This window comes from Euwallacea fornicatus, chromosome 23 (assembly GCF_040115645.1).
Source record: "Euwallacea fornicatus isolate EFF26 chromosome 23, ASM4011564v1, whole genome shotgun sequence".
Lineage (NCBI taxonomy): Eukaryota > Metazoa > Arthropoda > Insecta > Coleoptera > Curculionidae > Euwallacea > Euwallacea fornicatus.
Window position 1 is genome coordinate 254,855 of NC_089563.1, and position 18,324 is coordinate 273,178.

General features: G+C 32.0%; 5 protein-coding genes across 11 annotated transcripts; 1 reads left to right on the forward strand and 4 right to left on the reverse strand.

The window, feature by feature from the left end:
- Positions 1-142: 142 nt before the first annotated feature.
- LOC136346455 (uncharacterized) lies at positions 143-3,719 on the reverse strand. 3 transcript variants are annotated; one of them, XM_066295627.1, is made up of 5 exons: positions 3,528-3,719; positions 1,031-1,206; positions 725-965; positions 488-669; positions 143-362 (listed from the first exon to the last, which is right to left on the reverse strand). In XM_066295627.1, the coding sequence occupies exons 1-5, from the start codon at positions 3,559-3,561 to the stop codon at positions 189-191; spliced, it is 807 nt and encodes a 268-aa protein (XP_066151724.1). In that variant the 5' UTR covers positions 3,562-3,719; the 3' UTR covers positions 143-188. The 3 variants fall into 3 exon arrangements, with proteins under 3 accessions (XP_066151724.1, XP_066151723.1, XP_066151722.1); XM_066295626.1 differs by having other exon boundaries at positions 143-356; positions 725-977; XM_066295625.1 differs by having other exon boundaries at positions 725-977; positions 3,528-3,718.
- Positions 1,816-3,466, reverse strand: LOC136346454 (U3 small nucleolar ribonucleoprotein protein IMP4). The gene is made up of 2 exons (XM_066295624.1): positions 2,225-3,466; positions 1,816-2,161 (listed from the first exon to the last, which is right to left on the reverse strand). Exons 1-2 carry the CDS (start codon positions 2,975-2,977, stop codon positions 1,973-1,975), a joined length of 942 nt encoding a protein of 313 aa, XP_066151721.1. The 5' UTR covers positions 2,978-3,466; the 3' UTR covers positions 1,816-1,972.
- A 109-nt stretch (positions 3,720-3,828) lies between the features above and the next one.
- On the forward strand, positions 3,829-6,565 carry LOC136346452 (BTB/POZ domain-containing protein KCTD9). 2 transcript variants are annotated; one of them, XM_066295619.1, is made up of 4 exons: positions 3,829-4,027; positions 4,708-5,482; positions 5,538-5,761; positions 5,818-6,565. In XM_066295619.1, the coding sequence occupies exons 1-4, from the start codon at positions 3,959-3,961 to the stop codon at positions 5,932-5,934; spliced, it is 1,185 nt and encodes a 394-aa protein (XP_066151716.1). In that variant the 5' UTR covers positions 3,829-3,958; the 3' UTR covers positions 5,935-6,565. The 2 variants fall into 2 exon arrangements, with proteins under 2 accessions (XP_066151716.1, XP_066151717.1); XM_066295620.1 differs by having other exon boundaries at positions 3,878-4,027; positions 4,833-5,482.
- Positions 6,566-6,913: 348 nt separating this feature from the next.
- Ciao1 (cytosolic iron-sulfur assembly component 1) lies at positions 6,914-9,039 on the reverse strand. 2 transcript variants are annotated; one of them, XM_066295621.1, is made up of 7 exons: positions 8,840-9,039; positions 8,676-8,748; positions 8,384-8,613; positions 7,891-8,126; positions 7,684-7,834; positions 7,445-7,627; positions 6,914-7,347 (listed from the first exon to the last, which is right to left on the reverse strand). In XM_066295621.1, the coding sequence occupies exons 1-7, from the start codon at positions 8,922-8,924 to the stop codon at positions 7,133-7,135; spliced, it is 1,173 nt and encodes a 390-aa protein (XP_066151718.1). In that variant the 5' UTR covers positions 8,925-9,039; the 3' UTR covers positions 6,914-7,132. The 2 variants fall into 2 exon arrangements, with proteins under 2 accessions (XP_066151718.1, XP_066151719.1); XM_066295622.1 differs by having other exon boundaries at positions 8,875-9,019.
- A 1,212-nt stretch (positions 9,040-10,251) lies between these two features.
- Grip84 (Gamma-tubulin ring protein 84) lies at positions 10,252-17,196 on the reverse strand. Of its 3 annotated transcripts, none has more exons than XM_066295552.1 (14): positions 17,000-17,196; positions 16,744-16,935; positions 15,143-15,281; positions 14,746-15,047; positions 14,506-14,677; positions 14,326-14,454; positions 14,097-14,273; positions 13,867-14,041; positions 13,410-13,811; positions 12,988-13,355; positions 12,794-12,937; positions 12,511-12,582; positions 10,612-10,784; positions 10,252-10,412 (listed from the first exon to the last, which is right to left on the reverse strand). In XM_066295552.1, the coding sequence occupies exons 1-14, from the start codon at positions 17,050-17,052 to the stop codon at positions 10,337-10,339; spliced, it is 2,574 nt and encodes an 857-aa protein (XP_066151649.1). In that variant the 5' UTR covers positions 17,053-17,196; the 3' UTR covers positions 10,252-10,336. The 3 variants fall into 3 exon arrangements, with proteins under 3 accessions (XP_066151649.1, XP_066151651.1, XP_066151650.1); XM_066295554.1 differs by lacking the exon at positions 17,000-17,196 and adding an exon at positions 16,270-16,396 and having other exon boundaries at positions 16,744-16,809; XM_066295553.1 differs by lacking the exon at positions 12,511-12,582 and having other exon boundaries at positions 17,000-17,194.
- Positions 17,197-18,324: the final 1,128 nt, after the last annotated feature.

Consider the following 18,324-nt stretch of genomic DNA (forward strand, 5'->3'; position numbering starts at 1 on the left):
GAATAAAAACTTAAATTGATAGAATACGATAGAGTACAGGTCGAACTTCATAAAGAATCACTGCATGTGACTGCAGATTGAAAACAAAGCTTATTTTATTAGCAATAAATGTAATTTATCGGGTTTAAAATTATTACTAAAGTAGAAGTAAAATATTCGTTCTTTATTAATTAAAGTTAAAATTATACTTAAAGACCAGGCATAATGAACGCAACGTTATCTAAGGTGCTGAGAAGCTGTTCTGGTGTGCAACAGTTTTCTCGGAGTTCCGGTATTAACTGAGTCAGACAAAGGAGAGGCCCTAAAGCGCACAGCAAAGAATCCAATAATACTGACAGGCTTCCGGATACTGCAATCTGTCCCTGGAAAATTGTTCTTGTAGAAAACATGTTTGAAGAAATATATTTTTTTTATTTTTCGCTAAAGATTTACACATAAAACTAGAGATTCGTAAAAAATGTCACGCAATTGTAAAGAAAAAATTCACCTCGTGTTCCTTTAATCGCTCACCGATAATAGTTAGACTTTCGCCCAGTAATTTTAAATGAGCTGCAACATCAATTGGTTTAATACCATTTACTTTATAGGCCTCCTTATTCCTGGGGCTCGGTGGAGAAATATTTACGTGTTCGTACGAAGTAATGCTAGGTTGGAAGGGAGCTAAAGGACCTACGAAATAAAAAATATCACAACAACCTGCTCATCATGCAAGAATCAGTCTTACCCTTATCTTTCATTTTATATTTATCACCCTTAATTATCTTCCCATCCTTAATAACAAGTTGCTTCTTTCTCGAAGAATCCAATCGTTTGAAACCGCCTTCAGATTCGTCAAAATCGCTCTCTGATTCTACCGAATCATCTACACTAGACTCAGTAGTGTTTACTGGCTGTTCATAATCACTTCCAAATTCCGAGTCACTTAGATTGTCTTGGTTCATAAAACTTTCATAGGCAGGTGGATCCTTTGGAAATGTCTGAATTATAAAAAATATAAAATTGAGTAAATTATCAATGATGTACAACTTACATCATCCAATTTTACAGCTTTCTTCTGAGGAGACATTTCAACCGATTCAGATCTCTTAGCCGTAGAAGGTTTTTTGGTATAACTTCTTTCAATGTCGTCTGGAGATTCAAAATCCATTAGTTTTGAAGACTTCTTTCGTACTCTGCCACTACGTGACACACCTGTTACCTCTAGATCTAAAAATGTATGTAGGGTATTAATGTGATCATATTAGAAACTTTCAAGGTAGACTTCTCTCGATACGTGACAAAAAATAATAAATAACGTCACTATTTTAATATTCGTTGGAACTGTTCATCATCTCAATTAATATACTTATTCTGTTATTTTTAAAAGAGCCATCATAGATAAAATATAAAATAAGTTGAAAATCATCATTTACATTGTTTTTTTTATAAATGTATAGTTTTTACAGACAATTAATTAACTATAATTTGCCCAAACTAAGCGCTATAAATTTACTATTTTAAAAAATAACCAGGGGGTTTTTGTAGCGTTTTAAAGCTTAGAAAACACCTTTTTAAAATATTTATAATCTACCGTTTTACATGAGAAAAAAGTAAGATTGGATCATAACTCAAACTCATAATATCAATCACTAAAAAGAGTAAATAGCATTGTCAGGAATTTAAATAAAATTTGAGCATTCCCAATATTTTAACCTAAGACAATATGTATTGTACTTCCTTTTCTAAAATTATATTGTAAAAATACAAAGAAGTAAAATTTTGAACTTAAATGATAAGTATGTATATTTATAGGGTACCGAATATAAGAAAACTCAATTCTATTAGCTAGTTCCATATTTAATCAATATTAAGAAAAGAAGATATATCCCAAAACATGTGTTTATCTATCCTTAGACCTAAATTATAAAGAATTACAAAGTTATATATAAAACTTTGTACAAAAAAACTTATATTATAAATACTAAAAAATATATTAGAAATTACTAAGCCCATCATCTTGTCTCCAACCATCTTCATCACTTAAAAATCTCCTCTTCACTGAAGTATTCATGTAAGGCCTCAAAGCCCATTCGGTATCTGCAGCATCTACCATATCTAATGTTCCCAATTTTATTTCATAAAGTTTTAATTGAAATCTAGGTCCCAGCTCTGACATTTCAATCTAATAATGTTTAAATAAGTGGTACTTACATAATCACATATAAAAAGAAGAGTATTTACTTACTTCTCTATCAACGGTTTTATATGTGTGCTGTCTAAAACTGATATAATCATCATGATTGGCAAATGTGACTACCCGTTTGGAATCTTCCTTAGGTACTGGAAATAGATATTTTAAAATATTCATGACCCTTTCTCCTAAACTTGTTTTAAAATTGTGAAATATCAGATGAGGATATTGTTCTGACACTGTACCAATATCAGGAATATCATGCCTCATAACTACATCTGACATGTTAAAATAAGCAGTAGGACCATAAGGAAGATGACATATAATTAGTCCATCAGGAACTCCTCTGTGCTCATGTATAATTATAAAGTCTGTCACATTGTTGGCTCTGCAAGCATTTATCAGTTGTTTCATTTCATAATTTCCACGATTAAGTCTTTGAGCATTAGGAAAAATCAAACGCAGCTCTTTAACAAACATTTTCAGTCTTGCACTAGGATCTCTTGAAGTGGTAATGACTATTTTGGGATCCTCTACACCAGCAAATCGGTATTCATCATCCTGTGAGTTTGCTGTTGCTCCACCACTTTCACCGCCCATTAATGTTGCTTGTGCCGGTCCTGCATCTTCCCATTCAAGTTTCTTTGAATAATGTATGGCTTTCTTTTGCAAATCGCCGCGTATAGCCGTGTTTTCCTCTAAATTTTTCTGGATTCTGTTCTTATTGTCTTGAATGGTTTTCTGTCTATCTTCAATAGTTTTTCGGTATAGGTATTCACGTCTTAAACGAGCTTGTCGACGAAGCATTTTTGATGTATTAAATATGCATATAAAACACTAATTTCAAGAAATTATAGTTCATTAGCAATAAGACACATAGAAACACACAGCAAACTTTCAAAGTGAGGTTATGCTAACGAATTAACAGACATGTGTTAAGACAGCATTGCCGGTTTGAAGATAATATCCCTTAAGCTTTAATAACAGAATAATATTTCTTAAAGTAAATTACTTTGGAATTCCTTAATTTAAAACTTCATAATTTTTAAATATTTTCGAATATTTGATCCATATAATTATTTAAATTAAAAAAAAATCGATTTGATGATAAGCTAATAAAAGAAAATCTGACATATCTGTTTTTCGGAAAACTCCAAACGGTTGTCAAATTTCCTACTTTACAACATATGCAGCCAGAAATACATTTTATAAACAATAACAATTAATATTAACATCTTCATTCAACCAAATATCACATGTATTTGGACTTTTATTAGAGTTCAATATTCAATATGTTATTATGCAGCAGATAGAGTACTAGACTAGAGAAAGATACTATAAACATCTATTTAATTACCTTCCGTTTTTGGTTTCTTGACTGCATGATCCATAGTTCTAAAAATCACCTAAACTGCGTTGCACTAAGACGTTTCGATTTATATATAATTCGGTTACAATTATGGATAAACACACTTTCAGTTGAAAACCGCGAATGAACCTCCAAATTAAAAGAAAACAAAAGCAATATATAAATACATAGTTGTCAAATCTGAAAGTAACTGGCAAATTGTCTTGATATGTCTCGTTGGTCACATGATATGAAATACTGCAGCGCCGGTGAGATCATGTGATCGGGATTGGAGACTAGTAGAATTTATTTTAATTTGAGATTATTATAACAAAACAAACAAACGTCAAATAATAACAATAATTTAATAACCAGAACAAGAAACGTACAATTTGAAAACAAAGTGTATTTTTATTTTGCATTAATATTTTTCCACAGAAATGTCTGCAAAAATACGGAAAATTAAACTCTTGAAGAATGGTGTAGATCCTAAAGGAGTCCAACCTCAGGTAAATCTTTCCGAATCAAAAACAGTTTATAATTAATTACCTACAAAAGGAGTTCGTAACAAAACGTGCTTAATATTATTATTTGCAAGATTTAATTGATAACATTTTTTACAAATAGTCTAAAATCCAGTAAAACAGTGGTTAATTGAAGCTAATATCCTCAACATAACTTCTGTATTGGACGATTCTGATGCATATCCTACTTCCCATATTCAAAAATTGGGCCCCAAGATCCCCCTGGTTAATAAGGTTTAGTTAAACCATGTTTCAGTGACTGTTTTGAGCATCTTTGTGTTAAGGATTTTATGAATTCATCATTTAGTTGAGCTAGAGTTGTTAATAAGTTGGGATAGTATATACATCCTCACATTACATAGATTAATACATTAACATTAATACATTCTTTATCTTTAACAAGGATGTATATAGATAGATACTAAATAAAAACTACTTTGGTATTAAAGTTAAAAATACATTAATACCTTGGTCTTAAGGATTAATGTTTAAAAATACTGGTAACTATGTAAAAGATAATTACAGTGGAAACAAATAAACTGAGTAAATTAGCAGATACCATCAACATTTTTGAACATTTGAATATTTCTATGAGAATTATCCTCTTAGTAAATTTACTTATAGTGTGAATTCAGTTAGGAAAGTAGTCTTATTTCTTTCTTCAGACTATTATAATGCCTGAATCATCTGAGGACTTTTACAACACAATTAAAAGTCTTTCTCCGGGTATTAACAATATTCGACTGTTCCTTGAGGATGCAACTGAGCTGAATAGTATTGATTTCATTAGGAATAATGACACAATATATTATGCATCAGATGGAGAGGAGTTTGTAGAACCTAAACCAAAGCTGCCGATGGACAATAATGAATGGGTGACTTTAAATATTGGTGGGAAATATTTTACTACATCAAAAAAAACTTTAACCATGACTGAGCCACAGAGTATGTTAGCAAGGATGTTTTCAGATGACAATAACCTTTTTTGTCCAAGTAGCAGAGACAAGAATGGAGCATATCTTATTGATCGTAGTCCAAAATATTTTGAACCAATATTAAATTATCTGAGATGTGGTCAGTTATTATATGACAAGCATATAAACCCAGAAGGAATTCTAGCTGAAGCTAGATTCTTTGGCATAGAATCAATAGTTCCAATGTTAGAATCTATTCTGAATGACACACGAGAATCAAGGGATCAGGCACCTTTAAGTAGAAGGGATGTTGTAGACACATTGATAAGAAGTTCAACCTCAGAAACATTAAGGTTTCAAGGCGTGAATTTGGCAGGCGCCGATCTCAGCAAACTGGATCTTAGATCAATCAATTTTAAATATGCTAACATGCAGCGTTGTAATTTAACAGGAGCAAATCTCAGTTGGTGCTGCTTGGAGAGAGCTGATCTGTCACATGCAATTTTGGATAATGCTCAACTTTTAGGTAAGAAAAATTAGGATTTTTGGGGCGTAATTGATTTATTTGTTTTGGTGACCAGGTGTACGTGGGCTTAGAGCGATAATGGAAGGCGCTTCCATGAAAAACTGCAACTTTAAAGACCCTGCTGGTATAAGAACAAATCTGGAAGGGGTTAATCTCAAAGGAGCTTGTTTAGAAGACAGCGATATGGGCAGTGTAAATCTTCGGATTGCAAATTGTAAAAATGCGAATTTGAAAAACTGTGATTTAAGGGCTGCTGTTCTTGCAGGAGCTGATTTGGAGGTACACATTTTTGCTACTAAAACCTAAAACTAATTCAAATTTAATTTATCTTTCAGAACTGTGACTTATCAGGTAGTGATTTACATGAAGCCAATTTACGAGGAGCTAATTTGAAAGATGCCGCATTTGAGTTAATGCTCACGCCATTGCACATGAGTCAGACCATTCGATAATATTTTTTTTTATAAAATATACTAAAAAACTTGCATCAACAATTGCTCCACAACTTGATTTTAATAAGTATTATTATTTATAGTGTGGTTGTTATAGTATGTATATGCTTAGATTGTAAGTAAATTATTAACGGTATACAGGCTGATTTACGCAGCCCAATCATCAAGTATTGTATTGAAAAGAATTATTCTTCAAAATTTCGATTCGATTGCCATTTTATTGAACTTAATTGTTTTTTTTTTTATAGAAATACGGCAAATAAATTTCAAGATCGTTACAAAGTTTTTAGTTATTTACTAATATTTTTAAACTGTCCTTTTTATATCTTGCCGAAAATTAATAAGTTTATTAAACTTTATAGCACAGCAATCAAATCCGTATATACAACATAATAGATGAAGTTTTATCTTAGTATATATTACCTTTAATATAAAATAGTTTCACTATCGTAGAGTTGAGCTGTATTTAAATCTATTATCAACACAGAAATTGCAATTAAAAAATCCTGTATATTTGGATATTTTTGGAATCTCTAAGATTCTAAGGATATCTTATCTAGTATAGCATATCCTGATTTTTAATTGTTTTTAAGATGACATTAAAAATATAGCATGTTTTACACCTTTGAAACCCTATTTTTATAAGATAGAATATGCCCTACTATAGCTCTCTGCCAAATTTAAGGAGTTTGTTGTATGTAATTTCCAAAAATTTAAGGAATGGGCTGCGTGACACATTCTATATGATTTCAAAGTATTATACAGTTAAGTCCTTCGATTAGTAAAAATTTAAATACCTACGGTTTTTATTCAGTACCCTTGAATATTCTAAAAATTCCGAATTTTCTTGTTATGTTCATAGGTATTCCCTAAATGTGAACACTTCAGATGTGGTGAGCATTCCTATGATTCCATTGAACCACTTATCATAGTTACCTTAGAACAGTGTACTGTAACACTTGACAACAATTAGCCTCTATAAGCTGTTTACGTCGTTTAATTGTCGTAATAATTGTATATTCAATCTAATTTTAGATTAAAAATTGCAAAAATAAAATACATTGCTTCTACGCTCTCATAACTTTGGCACCTTGCCTATACTTAGAAAACTATGACTACATACAAATGACCCCGATCTCCAAAACATTTTTCTATAATTTAATAAAAATATTAAGAAAATAATTTTCTCTATTGAAACTTAGTCCACTAATGTCCAGAAATTCACTTCACCATCGTCACTAGATGACGCTAAAACTCCTTTTTGAACCGGATTCCAGGCGACACAGTTCACATCTTGGTTGTGTGCCTTATCAACACTGCACAAAAGATTAAATGTTGGAGCATTGGGATCAGAATCTTCAGCTTCCTTGAAAATTCGTATTGTGTCATCTCCACATGCTGTAGCTATCAGTCCTTGAAAAACAGTAATAATAAATATATTAGGTTAATAGTTGTAGTTATTTAATGATTGAAATGAAGATTGATTTTTTTTTTAATTAAATGCATTTACCAGTATTTGGACACCAATCAATATCATAAATAGTTCTTGAATGATATCCTGATATAGTGCATATACATTTCCATGTTGAATCGTCATCAACTGTTGCTACTCCTTCTGCATTTCCTGGGAGATATTCTTTCCATATCTTCACAGTACCATCATCACTGCTAGAAGCTAATCTTTCACCATTTCCTATATAATAAAATACTAATAAAGTGCAATTTTGTGAAGCAATGGCAACAATAAACCTTCAAAACTAATACTCCACACTGTTGAATCATGTCCAAATAAAGTTCCACAACAAACCCAGTCACCATCACTCAAATCCTCTTTAAAAAACTTTATTGTGTCATCATATGAAGCAGAAGCTAATACATCTTTATTTGGATGCCAGGCGACCTAATAAAGAAATTATTAATTTAATAAGTTCCTTACTTTAATTATGACTAAATAACCTTTTTCACATCTTGAGAATGTGCATTTAAAACTGCAGCACAATCATATTCATTTTCTTCAGCTACTTCCCATACCCAGACAGATTTATCTCTACTGCATGTTGCTAGAAAGTGGCCAGATTTTGACCAGGCCACACTTTTAACTTCATTTTCATGTCCTTCTAAGGTTGCATTACATTCAAAATCGCCGCTTTGTTTATCCCAAATGCAAGTAGTTGCATCAAAACTAGCAGAAGCTAAAAAAAAAACAGAAAACATTGTTTCATGTAATATCATGTCCTTTAGTTTTTTAAATTAGACTTGGATGGTTATTTGGGTAACATGAATGGAAACATATGAACTTTTAATATCTGTGTTGCTTTGTATTTGTACTTCATTAGATCAGAACTAATTACCAATATCTAATTTATTGTTAGAATCTCTGATTCTACACCCAAATACTCAGTACCATAAGTCTAAACTTATAGTAAAAACTCTATGTTGAGTATATTACCTAAAAAATTTCCACAGGGTGACCATGCAACTTGTCGGATGGTACGTTTATGACCATCAGTAAGTACTACCTTATTACTCCACTTGCCAAGCAAGTCCTTTGCCCAAATTCTAATAGTTTTATCCTCTCCGCATGAAGCTAGGGCATCTCCTTTGGGATGCCAGCTAACGTTCCATACACGTCCCGAATCTTTCTTAACGGTTTGATTTAGTTCTAATTTACCCATCGTCCTATTTGTTAGCTTATATTAAAATTTGAACAAATAGGAAACCAAACGTAATAGTAAGTTTACACCAAGGTGCTAAAGTACATCAATAAAGCCAAAACGTGGAGTTTAAATCCGAAGGCGCGCGGCGCCGAGATACCTAAAACATGAGGATCATAAACATTTCAAAACCGCATTTCATATACGACTTCTTCCATCACCAGATTTCATAAAATTACAATTAAACTAACCTAATTTGAAAATAAAATAAATCAGACACACAAACCTACAAACACGTCTTGATTTATAAATCAACGATGACGTTTCATTTGACATTCATTTCCATGGCAACTATTTTTATTAACTCACTAGGTGAATAATAGCCATATTCGTGTCATTATTAATCTGTTTTGGAAACAATGTGTAAAAACCTGTTTTTGACTTAAATTCAAAACTAGAGTTAGGTTAGGTCCTAACCATTTTTTTTTGTTTAGTTAATTGGATCCGATCTCGATACCTAATTTAATTGACAAAAATTTATGTTTAAAATCATGAAACACACTGGCTCCTAGCTGAATTAATTAAATTTAAACATTTCTAAATGTACATTATTAAATGACGCTCGGTAACCATGGTGTCGTCACAGTGTGAGTTTCGTGACGTATAACTATACATTATAGAAGTTGGGGTCCATTTGTAACCAGGCTATGCCAATGCCAGAGTAGCTTGCAACTCAGAGGAAATAATAAACGGCCACGAAATTTAATTGGCCCGACATCAATGTAGTAATTTTTCGAAATAAAATTTTTTATCTAAATTTCGATAAAAGATTTTGCCAAAGTATTATAAAAAAACAGATCCATATAAAAAAATAAGTTAGGGTCTATACCTTAGAAACTGCTTTATAAAAAGACAATATGTCAAGGTCAGCGTGTGTTTCAAAAAAGCTGTTGCATTGAATTTTTTTTTGTAGAATCTGCAATTTAAAATAGTTAGAATAAATTTTGGCAATTTTGATTTTCTCCCAATATTTGGTGACATAAACGAAATTTGGCAACACCGTTATTAAATTTTACTTTACCATTAACTTTGGAAATTTTGATCTCGTGTAACTAACTTTCTAACTCTAACGGTTTAGAAGATAACAATAGTGAACCATACCATCTAAATCACCCTGTATAACTTAAAGTAGTCAATTTCCTGAAGATTTCTTTAAACAGTACTAAAACGGTGCATTAGTCATGTAACCTCATATCGTGGAACTCGTCTATGCTTAACACCAATATCTTGAAAATCTATCAGTACCATCTTGATCGTTAAAAAATGTAAATGTTGCTTTTTTGTGAGGTGTAAAAACGAAACACTTTTATACCCAAAAATCCGATATAGCGGGGAATAAAAAATGACACACCAGTTTGTCATTTTCTTAAATTATAACAAAAATACAATTAAAAATTGACGATAATGAACAGTTGATGACTTGCCATAGAAAAAAAAGACATATTAAACACGGATATAAAACTACACAAAAAGAAAAAACAATATGTTTTTTGTTTATATGAACACTTTGCGATGTGTATGCAAGAAATACTTAAATGATTTACTAGAAATTTTGCCTCCAAAACACATAAAGCTTTCTGAATTACGAATTTTGACATTTGGGTGGAAATTCAAAAAATTTTATTGCTGGGTTTTATTTTAACAAATCTCAATGCAATAATAAATACAGTTAAAAACGGCACAATTAATTATCCTGACGAATTTTGCAGCACCTTTGCTAGCGAACGAGAGGAATCATCACTGTAAAACGAGTTGAAGTTCAATCTGTAAAAGAAATATCACCATAGAAACCTGAACGACTCTACTGATAATATCTCACCAATTAAAAAAAATCTTCAGGATTTTTGACAAATTATTGTAGGAATTATTTTATAGGAATTCCTACAGTACATCTGTAGACTAGAGGAAAAAATCGAGATGAGGTGAGGAATGGAAGGGATTTTGGGGCTATACTTCCACTTACCTATACAATAAATTGAATAAGCGATCGTGATCGCTGGTGTCGCGATTTAGATCGTTGATCTGGGTTAGCAAAGATGTAATGGCCTTTAAAAACTGAAGGTCGAAATGCGCGATTGTATCTTTGAAGCTCATATTAGGCACACCTTCGGAACTCGACTGTAGAATCACATCATTCTGTAAATTATATAACGTGTTTTTTTCAAATTCATAAAAAATACTTTTACATCTTGAAAAACGGTGATTATTATTTAATTACCAAAACATAAAACGTTAAAATATGGGGAAATGATGAAAATTTTCTGATTTTCAAAACTTTTGTCATGAAATGATGACATAGATCTGGATCATAACAAAACAAGAAATTTTATCAGGTTGTGAGGGTTTTTGATAGCGGGTCAAGTTATATTCTAAGATGTTTTCGTGTTGTGAAGCCGTGGTCCAGGGAGGTCCAAGTGGTTCAAAGATCATAACTAAAGTAGTGAAAACCAATTGCTTAAAGAAGTTTAAAGCATTCAGAAAAACTACAAATAAAACGCAACAAAATCAGTATTCGAGGAGAATAAAAAGAAAAATGTAGTCAACTTGAGCGACAAAATAAAAAAAACTATTTGTGGATAAACTGAGCATGTTAATCTACGGAGGAAATATTGCTACAGTACCATCCAGGCTATATGTGAAAGACATCATAGCGAACGAAGAGAGTGTAAGACGTTTCCTGCAAATTCAAATCGATGAGTGGACAAGGACCGAAATATCACGGATTGGAAGTGTTTTGTTATTTGGAGTCATGATAAGGGAGACATTCAGTTCAGTTGAATAAACTAAAAAATGCAAAATGCAGTTCACTATGGAAATGAGGAAGGAAGGAGGGTTCCGATTTTTAGATAACTGATTCATACAGTACATGGGTTGAATCATATTAACCAAAAAAGTTGAATTATGAAGACGTTATCGGAAGGATCCAAAAAGACTATCTGAGTTGGAAAGAAAATTAAAGCACTTGAGAAAAGTATTTGGTTGAAAAAGACATAGGAAGAATTTGATAAAGCATAGCAGCAAGATAGAGGAGAACCATTAAAAATCATCGATAAAAACATTGAAACTGATAAAGAAATTTGGAGCGGGTTGTTCCTTCCATAGATATATAGTCACAAATAGGATCGACAGGATACTGGAGAAGCATAATGTTAAAATTGTTTTTATACTGACTCGGATAATCTATCTGTTCACTCATATTGTCTGAGGACAAACGATATCCTTTGTCAACACTAAAAGTTTTCAGAGTTCCACACAATTGTGATTCTGTGTATTTCATTTCGAAAAATGGAGCATAAATGTTAAGACGATAAATACTAAAAAAAGTAGCAGGTTAAGGCAAACGGTGAAGTCAGGAGTAGCAAATCACACACTTCCAAAAGGTCATTGAATCATTTTTAACAACATGGATATCTTACACCAATCTTTGCGGGACTATCATTTACTAACCAGGGAGGTCATCGTAATTTTCAAATATGAGAACAACGCCAATAAGAAGGAAGGAGATACAATCATCAACAGGGAAGACCACTTTGTTCACTGCTTGATTGCCTTTGATAATGATAATGCCCTACGTAGATATGGGCAAAAGATTAGGAAGAAATTTCTTTAGATCACACCAACTTTTGAAAATTCGGAAAACATTTTAGAATATTACAAGAAGTTTCTTCAATGCTTTAGGATGTAACTCAAAGCACAGAGGACATGCAATACGAGCCATATTATGATACCAAAGTCGAAGGTAATATAAAGCAAAAAAGCATTGTGAGAAGCACTTTTATGGCTATCTATACCGAGATATGTGTTGATCTTGTTTGATACACTGTATAGTCTCGGTATAGGTAGTAGTGGGCTTCAAAAATACCTGTGTGAACGACTCATATAGTGAATTTGGCAAAGAGCCTAGTTCTGCTTCCACAAAATAGCGCTGCGTCCGCTGCGTTAGGTGCAAAACCAAAAAAATCATTAGGCAAATCTAAAGGCGATTTCTAATTTGTTGGTGCGCATGACCGTAATAATATTGAATTTAAAAATTATTTTAATATAACTGAGGCCATACGCAACAATTCTATACTTTCAAAATAATTAAAGAAAATCACTGGTTTCGGCTTTCTGCTAGAAATGTAAAGTACTTCTTAAAATCTTACCTGCATAAATTTGGCAAACTCGACACAAATATCCAAAATATTGATAATTGTGCTTAAAATGGCCGAAATCGTCAACATGCAGTCTTTCAGGCAACTGTCTAGGAAATCTCTATGACAAACCAGAATCTCGTCCACGTTATTTACCTTTTAAATTCATCGTTAAACTCTTTGCGTGTAGTGGATCTAAATATTACCTTGCCAATCTTCTGCAGAAACGAACACCAATGGGGTTCAATCACTTCAACCATCATATGATACTCTAAATTCTGCACACAGTGCAGCATTTTTTGTCTCAGAACAAAGGCTTTTCTATAATGCATCGCATCTTGGTACTGGAATTTTTTGGCTACTTTATTGGACTTCCATACTTGACATAATAATCGCTCCACGTATTTCGAGAAAAAGAGGTGACGGAAGAGCATTTGGTAACAAGATAGCGATTTTTTATTTAAAATCAGAGACAACGGCCAGCTCACTTCGTAGCTAAACGCAACTGACTCTATAACGAGTAATTTTTTTTGAAAAACATCTTCTTGGTTTTTTTGGTAGTTTGACCAATACTCTAAAAAGTATAAAAACTCAAGAGTTTCCTTAGATTTTCATAAAAAATACAAACCTTCTTCAGATTGAGTATCTATACTAAGAATTTTAAACATTTGATACTGCAAATGAAACGGCAAGAGTTCGGTCTTTAAATCGTCCTTATAGGGATCATTTACAGCACTGGAGATTCTCAGCGCTAGGTCCATTAAGCTCTCAAGTCTGCCCTGAACAACATCCGCCACAGTTTTATTTAGTTCTTTCTCACAGAGGGTCAAAAAAGCAACTATAAAGTCTCCTTTGTCTAGTAGGAAGTAATGTTTGACAGATCTTAGTCTCCCCATCAGATTCTTCTCTTTTATGACGAGATCAAGAAGTGTTTGACTTGAAAATGTATAGGCTTGTTCAATGGCCTCAATGTAATGTTTTTCTTCGATTTTATATTCAATTGGACATACTTTTGATTTCACAGGTTTGTCTAGAAAAAGTGATTCATAATCCCATAGCCCTGAGAATTTTTGGTTTTAGTTTACCACATTGTCTTATTACATTAAGATATTTGCCAGCTTTTAAAATTATATCAGAAACTGACTCTAAAAATTTAGGAATTCTCTCTCGGCGTATGGAGTATTTTTTATCCCAATAATCATCAGAGTACTCTACATTAATCAATTCCTTCTGCATCACTTCATTATCCTCGATCAGGAACTGTAATAAATTTAATTCTATGACACAATTTATCTTAAAGTATTGTAGCATTTACTTCTCCAATAGGATCTGAGATAATTCCTCTATAAATCCACATTCCCAACATTTTCATATATGGCACACTTGCGTTTTCCATGAGCTTAAGACAAATTTGTTGATTTTTTTCGTCCCCTATTGAGCTTATTACGTAGTCGTGTAGCAAGCTTAAAACTTTACCCCCTATGGCACCAGACTAAAATTTTTTCAACTTTTATATTGAAAATTATACTTAATAATTTACAAACTTTGCTTATGGAGAAGGCGATATCTGCGGCAATTCCCAGACATTGCATGTTCCTCTGGGTAAAAAACCAAAACTTTTGGAGACTCATGTTACCAGATCTGGTTTCAGTTTCAAGTTGGACAATAAACAACTAAAACACACAATATTAAATAAAAACTTTATTCTATTTTTACTAACTCACCATGTGGTCTTTAATGAGACTCTGCATAGCTTCTGCTAAAGCATTATTAACTTGTCCAAACTCAAACCGCATTTTCTCTTCAATAAACCTCTGAATCATTGAATAATGGCTTGCCAATGGCAAAATTTGTTTTACCAGCTCTTTAAGGGGCAATGCTACATTGTCATTTATTCTTTGAGTAATAAAAAATAATCAAAAACACTCACAAGAATGCAAATACATATAATATTAAATACCTACTTGAAAGTTCTAGGTCCATAAGGATCGCCGAGATCTTCAGGTTCAATATAGCAACCAGGTAAACCCATAAGAACATTTAATAAATCCTCAATAAGAATGTTTTCCTGCGACGCTTCAGGCACTGCTGGGTGAAACGAACTCGGATGCGTCGCAGAGAAATCAAATGACATGGTGGGCTTACGTTGTACCCATGATATCACAGACGGAGTAGAATTGACTGGTGGAGTGGATGATATATTTAGTATTCCACTAGGATCACCAACTGGAGTTCCTTTTGTTTTTTGTTTTAATAGATTTATTACCTAAATAATATCAAATATACAATAATCGCAATAGCAACTCAAACAAAACATAATAGGTAGTTACTCAAAAAGTGAAAATAAATGTAAGAACAAACCTGTGGAATGTTAGCCATATTTATATTTTTCTCTACTTTTGAATATTGTTTCTGCTTGCTTCTAGCTAACAAATACTTGACTGCATAATCCTGCGATATGGTATTTAAAAGTTGTACAAAACTGTTAAGGCAATCGACACTAAAATTTAATGAATTATGTCAATTATTAAAGCAACACACAGAAAATAAATGGTGATGTGCTTTTATACTGTTACTTCAGAAATTAATTTGATGTGGATATCTAGTAATAGTGGAGTGTATTTCATTTTTTAGAATATACATTCCAGTGGTTTTATTTCGGTGTGCAGTGATTTAATATTTTTTTACTATATTCTCAATTTGTTTTCAGTGTTGTAAAAATGGAAATTGTGACGAAAACACTTTGCATCCTAGTTTTTTTTCTTTAGTTTTTTGCTCGAGTTATCCCAGCTTATTTTCACATAGTGGTAATGAGTTATATAAATATAACCATAATTAATATGGGCTGCTGGGAGGATCTCAGTGGATAAAATTAGTATTTATAATTTTACCTACTGCACATTAATGTTACCAGTGTAACAAAACCTTTTATAGTTTGTTTAATTTACAGGTTCCAAAAATTTTCAGGGTAAATAAGTCCTCAGCACCTTGATTAACACCAGTTTTGAAATGGATGATGAAGCTACAAGACAGGGCATATTCTTGTTATAAACAGTATGAAACTTCAAGATAGAGAAGAGAGAATGAGCATGCCTTAGTATGAAATGACTTGATTTCATATGCATATCACATATGTACATATCTCTGATAGGTTAACTTACAATGATTAGGTGAAATAATAATACTTTATTAAATCTCGTTATTTTTTAATGCATTAAGTGTTACTGATATCAGCATATATTTATAAATAAAATCCTTTACTTATTATTATTCATTAGTAACTGCATTTTTGGTTAATATATATGTGGGTATTGCTCAATATGTGCCATTTCAAAGGAATGTATGTATTGAAATGGTTTTTTTTCAACTGTTAGGAACTACACTGAACTTCCTTTATACATGCATTATACAATATGTCCCAGAATAACACAGGTAAGAATATCCCACTAATTCCTGCCATAAAATTATACAAATTTTGCTTAATTTACCTATATGCAAAATGGCTTCAATCTCATGGTAGGGGGCTTCAAAGTTCAAATTTGTTTGTTCAAGTTTTCTATTAACTCTTTACTACCTTTTTTCATTCACTTTATTTAGTTGTATGTTCTGCTTGTTCTGAGAAGTTTAAATTTGAAATTTAGCAATTTATTGATGATAGAATCTGAGGATTTACACTTAGATTTATATTTAAATATTTATTTTTTAGTAGGTGGTATCCACAAGTGATTTCAGAATTCTTTTTTTTTTTAGTGTGATTTCTGTATGTTCTTGTGCTGTAAAATGTAGAAATAAAGATGAAAAGTTAGAATGGAGTTTAATTTACAAATTAACATTTTTCAGTGGTATTTGGTATGAATCTAAACTTGACTTCATTGAGGTGTGTTCAGAGGTGTGTCCCATGCCAAAATTAATTACTGATAATTGGGCACTTAAAAATGAATGTATTAAATGAAAAAACTCACTTTTTCACTCTCAAATCTTCATATTTAGCATTAAATGCGGAGGAGTGGGGCAACTTATCTAACAAATTTTGGATTTGGCTCTTTTCAATGACCAATGCTCCCCAAGATCCTGGATCTGAGTTTAAGTTTTGATTTATGTTTTTTTGTAGATAATCCACGATTTCCTCTGGCTGAATTTTGAGATTATTACCGCTAAAATATATTAAATGTATTTTTTTATTTCATAACGATTTAGCGTTTTAATAATTAATTTTACCCTAAACGTTGAATGATGGTGTCGACAATATTCTGCAATTGGAATTCGCCCATTTTTTTGGGTATTTTTATTTTTTCATCGATATTTTTATGTTAATATATTCCAAAGGAATTCAAAAAGAGAAATAAAAAGTTCAAAATATAACAATTACAATAAATTCAATTATTTGTAAACAAACAAGAAGAATAACGTCCGTCACATTCAATTGACACTGTTGACATAAGTAGAACACGTTCTGCTCCACTCTGAAGTTATAATTGTGCGGAGTAATAGAGATGTATTAAGCATCGATAATCATATTTATTTTCTGGAAACAAAGTACTTGTAAAATTAATTACTTTTTCAAAAAAATCTTTTGTAATGACTTTTACTGATGTTGTTAAAAAAAAGTAAAAAAAGGGGTTCAGGAACTTCTGAACAACAATTCATTATATACAGGGCCTTCCAACAAAAACTTAATCTTTCTTTAATCTTGAAAAATGGACTGTTTGCAAAATTTATAAAATAAATCAACATAGTTTTTTAGGAAAACGAGTTTTTATATAAAATTCAATTCTTAATATTCTTCATTATGCCTGTCACAGTAACCTTTTCAAAAATTTTAATTGGCAAGATGGCTCATGTAAAACCTTCAATTAAAAGATTTTCAAAATTATATTCAATGGTGTAATGAGATTCAAAATTTATCTATTAATTCTTCATAAAAACAGTTACAAATTTTGTAAAAAATTCAATGCAAACTCAGTTGAATAGTATCTAAAGAAGGAAAAAACTTGTAGTGAGTATGGGAGATCAGGTAACATGGTTAGGCCAATGCTATGGCAAATGGGGCAACGTGGTTTCTAAGCAGACGTATTGTGTAATTTCGAGCAAAATTAGAACTTTATTAATTTTCAATTTTAACAAAGAGAATCAGGTAAGCATAAACAAGTATATCTTTACTACGTTAGTTCCAATTTGAATTCTTTTAAACTTTGAAGGCATGTAAAAGCTTAAAGGTGAAAAACGCCATTGTCTAAATATAAACCAACATTGGATCTCCTTCGGTGTTGAATCAAATAATGTGCCTCCTTATACATGTTTACTACGCAAAATGAAGCACTTTAGGAAAACTGACCTACGAGATTCCCAGTTAAGTCTACGTCGAGAGAGTCGTGTAGGCGTAGGTATCATCGGCGATTGAGCGGAAAAAAGAACGAAAAATATTCTTACTTCCGTGCAGTGAACTTTCCGAATTTTTGCAGCCAGGCCAGGAATCCTGCGCATCCTGATTACAGCCCTTACGAGATCGGAAACGGTCGGCTGGAATCGGGAGGGAGGGGGCG